This window comes from Geospiza fortis, unplaced genomic scaffold (genome assembly GCF_000277835.1).
Source record: "Geospiza fortis unplaced genomic scaffold, GeoFor_1.0 scaffold130, whole genome shotgun sequence".
In the NCBI taxonomy this organism is placed as follows: domain Eukaryota; kingdom Metazoa; phylum Chordata; class Aves; order Passeriformes; family Thraupidae; genus Geospiza; species Geospiza fortis.
The window spans coordinates 11402486-11407632 of NW_005054300.1; the positions used below are offsets into that span (position 1 = coordinate 11402486).

Genomic DNA, 5147 nt, shown 5'->3' on the forward strand with positions numbered 1-5147 from the left:
GGTGAGTGAAAGAGGAAGGGCAGTGTCTTACCAGCTTTAAGGAGCAGTTTAGTGAGGGTGGGAGAGCCCAGGCCAGCAGCCAAGTGCAGGGGAGTGTTCCCGGCGAAATCCCGGCTGTTGATGTCTGCTCCCAGCTAAGAAAGGTGTGAGACCATGAGGATGGGCTGCCTGGGCACAGCTCCTCCTACACCCCAAGGCCTCAGGGGAGCCCCCACTTCTGCCAGGAGCCTGTAGGAGGCTGCACCCCATCCCTGTCCCACAGCCACCACTACACCAGCCACTCCATACCTTCTTCACCAGGTGGGTGGCCATGTTCAGGTTCTCCATCTCCACAGCCAGGTGCAGTGGGGTCCTCCCACTCTGCCTCTCCACTGCATTCACATCCGCTCCTGTCCTGACCAGCAGGTCCAGGCAAGCCAAACTCTTTTCCTTCACAGCCAAATGCACAGGCAGGAGGCCTGCAAGATGGGGATAGGCTCAGCAGCCTTCTGGCCAAGCCCATGATGGCACACCGGGGTTCTGCCCATCACCCCTGAGCCACACTCACCACGGAAACTGGGCAGGTGGAGCAGATAAGGAGCAGCTGAGCCCAGGTGAGCCAGCAGTGTCCTCAGCATCTCTTCATTGCCAGTCTGGAGCGCCAGGTGCAGCAGGGAATTGCCATAGCGGTCCAGCAAGGTTGGGTCGGCGCGGGCTTGCAGCAGGAGCTGGACCACTTGGGGCTGCTTGGTGATGACTGCCAGATGCAGTGGCGTCTGCAGGACAGCAGCACATCCTCAGCAGCGCTCACAAGAGGAGCCAAGTCCTGCACCACCATTCTCTCCAGTAGCTGCAACTTGTTCAGATCTGCAGCCTCCCCTTAGCAGGAGCAGCTACAGGAGCCCCCAAGGTTGGAAAACAGGAGTGAGGAACTACTCCCAGGTAGAGGAGAACTGGCTGCTTTGAAAAACATGTACCTGTTGCAGGTTATTGGAGATGTTGATGATCTGCTGGCTGGGGATGCTAACAATGATGTCGATCAGCTGCTTGATCACAGCTGTCTGTTCATGGATAATAGCGAGGTGCAAAGGCCTGTAGAGAGAGTGGGATGGTCCCTAGCCCAGCTCCATGCTTCTCCAGGTACTCCCTGCTGCCCTCAGAGCCCCCATAACAGCTCTGACAGACAACAAGACCACCATGCTCTCCCTTCAAACCCCTCGTGTGCTCACGTGTCTCCGTTCTCATCCTGTGACGCGGCCAGGTGCCTCTGGACTGCCAGCAGCATGCGGGGGTCGGCGGTGACCGAGTAGTCGAGCAGGGCATGGGCATTGCGACGGGCTAACGCCAGCATCCACAGCTGGCACAGCTGGGCTGGGGGGCAAAGCAGGATGTCACCTCCAGGGCAGCAGCCCCATCTACCCTTCTGCATCCACCAGGTATGGAGAGCAGCACACAACCCCAAAAGGTCCCCCATCCATGCCTCCTCTCCTGCGCAATGTGCCCCAGCCCTCCCTCAAGCTCAGCTCCTCCTACCGTGCTTCTGCAGCTCCTTGCAGTACGTGCTCTCTTCTGCAGGTGCCTGCCTGTCACTCTCAGGCCCCTCTGCCTCAGGGCCCTTCATCTGCACACCTCCCTGGTAGCTCCCCACTGGGTGGGGGCCGGGCGAGTAGATGCTGTTGTAGGTCAGCCCAGAGGAGTATGGGAAGCTGAGGTTCCCACCTGTGGGGCAAGGCAGAGGATGGGTGAGCAGAAGGGAGCCCCCAGGGCCAGACCTCAGCCATCTGAGAGAGGAGGAGGAAGAGGCAGCCCCGAAACTGAGGCAGGACTTTCTTGCGCTTCCTCTCCACTTCTTCCTTATCTGTGGGGAGAGAAGGGCAGCAGGGTGAGAGGCAGCCCCAGCAGCAGGGGACATGCCAGCCTGCCTGGGTGGTGCTCACCTTCCACCACTGGGTAGTAGGTGAACTGCTTGGAGTCACTCACGTCGCCTCCCCGCTTCCGCTTCAGCTGCAGGAAGACGGTGACAGGACGGTCGATCTTGGGCTTGTGGTAGGGGGGTGTGCGGAAGACAATGGCATACTGTGGGCAGGACATGATGGACATGAGGTTCTGCACATCCCTGAAGCTGGGGACAGGGCTGCCTCACCCCACAAGGCAGCCATCTGCCTTGAAGCAGAGCAGGACACTCCCCACCTCCCCTGTACCTGCTTGTGCACATCTGTAGGAGAAAAGTCTCCGAAGGCCTGCCAGCCGTTCTCATCATCCTCGTAGAAACGCACCTCAATGTCATCTGGGGAGAGAAGTGGCACTGGCACCGCCTGTCTCCTTGCCCCAAACAGGCTCCAAGGACAAACACTCCTGACCACCCAGGGCCGCGGATCTCTCCTGCTACAGCCCCTCCAAGTGGTTTCAAATTGAGAAAATGGCTTTACCTTTCTGAACTTTATCACACAGCAAGTAGACTTCGTCTCCTCCCCGCACGGAGCCTGCTGTCTTATCCATCCGTGAGATCTTCAGGTTGGAAGCTCCGGGGGACTCTGCAGATCAAGAGGCGTTGGGAGTCTCTGTGCAGAAGTCCTTACCCCCTTCTGCCCCATCCCCTTCCTGGACTGGCCCCACACTCACTGCTGTCATGGATGGGGTCTGAGATGACAGGCTGGAGAGCCAGCGTGAAGTTGCCACTGCTGTCACGGAGGTAGGCGGTGAAGCGCAACCGCACAATGCTCAGGTCCATCACCTTCTTCAGCTCCTTTGCCTCCAGCTCGATCTCACGCAGCTCCACTTCTGCCAGGGCAGGGGGACAAACTGTCAGGCTGTATGGGGGGGACAGTGCTCCAGGTCCCCTTCCTACCCACTCCAGCCCCACGCTAAGCTCAGCCCCAGCTGTCAGCCCACAGTGCCAAGGCCCACTGAGTCCCCAGGCTGCCCTCACCCGTCAGCAGACGGCTCCTGTTGCGCATCTTCTGCTGCTTCAGCTTTTCCTTCATGATCTCCATCATATTCTTCTTGGTGACATGGAGCACACCCAGGTTGCTGAATCTGGAGAAGAGGGAACCTGCTGAGATCTGGGAGCGTCAGGAGCAGCAAGCCCAAAGGGGCACACGCTCCTGCAGCTGGGAAGGTCCTGAGCACAGAGTGGTGCCGCTCAGGCAGGAGGGAATCAGTGCGTGTGTAGCAGAACAGGAGCAACTGCAGAGGAGAGAAAAGGAACCCCAGAAACTCTGGGCTCCCACAGGTGACGAGTCCAGAGGGCTGTCAAAGACAAGATCAGGAGGACTGAAGGCCAGATGGATGCAAATGGTATGAGCTGAGCCGGAGATGGATATGTAAGAGCAACTGCAGCAGTGGCAGAATAACCCTGTGACTCAGGCTGACTTCAAAAGTCATCTGCAAAGCTGGGGAGCTGCAACCTCAAGGACAGAAGCTCAAAATAAGCTGCATATGTCAAAACCCAGAGACAGGCAAAATGCTCAGGGGACAGAGTTGTAACAATGAACTACACACGCCTGATCTCATCCAACAAACCCAGCTCCAGGGTGCACTAACCCCTATCTTCTCCCCATCTCAAAAGCTGCAGGCAGCACCCACAGCCACCTCACATAGGCAAGAGGCCACCCTGGCTCCTCCTTGCACATACTGAGCAGTCATGTCCTTGGGTCCCACAATCGTGACACAGTTGCCAGCCTCGTTGCACTGCTTGCCCACCAGGCTGTGTGCATGTACACGGGGAGGGTCACTGTGTGTCACCAGGTCTACCTCGATCCGGGCCATCCCTGTGTAGTTACAGATCTGCAGGGAAGAAGGAGATGGGGGTCAGGTACAATAAGCCAGGAGCCTGAAGGATTCTGTACAAATCCCTGTTATCCCTCCCCATGGCCACCACCCTTCCTGCTGTAGCTCTCCCATCTCTCCAGCACTAGGACACACACGAGAGCTTATTATAAATTTCCTGTCCTCCCTTCAAGGCCCCCTCCTGATGCTGAAGCATTACCGGCTGAGGACACTGCTCCATCCCTTCCCATGGCAGCACTCACCTTGACAGTGGGATAGGTCTTGCGCCCCTTCTCACTGGATGCTCCTGGCAGCCCCCCATGGGAAGGGCCCTCACAGCCGTACCGAAATCGGAAACCCCGCTGTGGAGGCAGAGAGCGGGTCAGCCAAGGGTGGCCAAAGCCTGATGCCATGAGAGCATGAGACAGTTACACCTGTCTTTACCTGGGTGACATCCTTACCTGCTTTGGCTGTTCAATAATGACAAGGTAGGGACCTTCCACTGGAGGACAGAAAGGAGAGGCACCAATGAGAAATATGGGATAACCGAAGTGCATGTTCTCACTAAGGATGCTGGAAATATAGGGACAGCACTGAAGGTGATGTGACCCCTGTCTGTCCCATGGGGGTCCTCAGAGCCCCCAAACCCTGTGCTGTCACAGCCCAGCTGAGAACAGCAGTCAGAGTAGCAGGAAGAGGAGGGGAGGGCCAGAGGATGCTCTGCCACTTGGGAAACAGAGACCCCCAGGAGGTCACAGCCCAACCTGGCAGGCCCTGGTAGACTGAGCAGTAGGGACAGATGGACGAAGCCCCATCCTGGTGTCACGAGTCAGGGATTTCCAGCCAGCCCACAGTGGGGCTAGTAAGGACAAAGCCTGTGATGCTTCTGGCAACTTAAAGGTGTGAGTCAACCTGCTGGGAAACTCCACTGCAGCTGGGGACCTCTGGAAGGGTACAACCAGAGGGGCCCTTACCTGTCTCCATCAGGGGCTCCTTCTGCTCCATCATGTGGGAGCCAAAACTGAAGTCATCATAGTCAATCCCATCCAGGCACTAGGTGACGGGAAGGAAAGTGAGTGTGATGAATGTGTTGGGCTGGAATCCCCCAACTACCCTGGGCGGGTGATGGCAGTTTGGCACAGTGCCCCATTCGGGCAGGCACAGGTCCCTGTCCCTCCCCAGGAAGAGAGGCGGGCAGGTGCAGACCCCTCAGTGCCCACCCCTGGAGGCTGACACAGACCCTCCCGCCTCCCACCCCGGAAGCAGGCACGGACCCCCGCCTCCCACCCCACCCGTGGGGTCGGGCACTGCCCCCTGCCCAGCTCCGGGGCCGGGACCAGGCAGGACACCCCCCCGGGGCGCTCCGCTCCGATCCGTGCCGCACTCACGGGCTGGAACTG

At 58.5% G+C, this 5147-nt stretch overlaps 1 protein-coding gene across 1 annotated transcript in view; it reads right to left on the reverse strand.

Annotated features, from left to right (window-relative positions):
- The window catches only part of NFKB2 (nuclear factor kappa B subunit 2), a 10664-nt gene that overhangs the window by 1463 nt on the left and 4054 nt on the right, over positions 1 to 5147 (reverse strand). The window contains 17 exon segments of the mRNA XM_031061759.1: positions 32 to 134; positions 289 to 458; positions 548 to 755; positions 957 to 1071; positions 1209 to 1350; positions 1513 to 1760; positions 1795 to 1837; positions 1917 to 2055; positions 2181 to 2266; positions 2409 to 2513; positions 2602 to 2760; positions 2909 to 3015; positions 3614 to 3765; positions 4011 to 4109; positions 4209 to 4249; positions 4722 to 4800; positions 5136 to 5144. Coding sequence (XP_030917619.1) covers positions 32 to 134; positions 289 to 458; positions 548 to 755; positions 957 to 1071; positions 1209 to 1350; positions 1513 to 1760; positions 1795 to 1837; positions 1917 to 2055; positions 2181 to 2266; positions 2409 to 2513; positions 2602 to 2760; positions 2909 to 3015; positions 3614 to 3765; positions 4011 to 4109; positions 4209 to 4249; positions 4722 to 4800; positions 5136 to 5144 — 2005 coding nt within the window.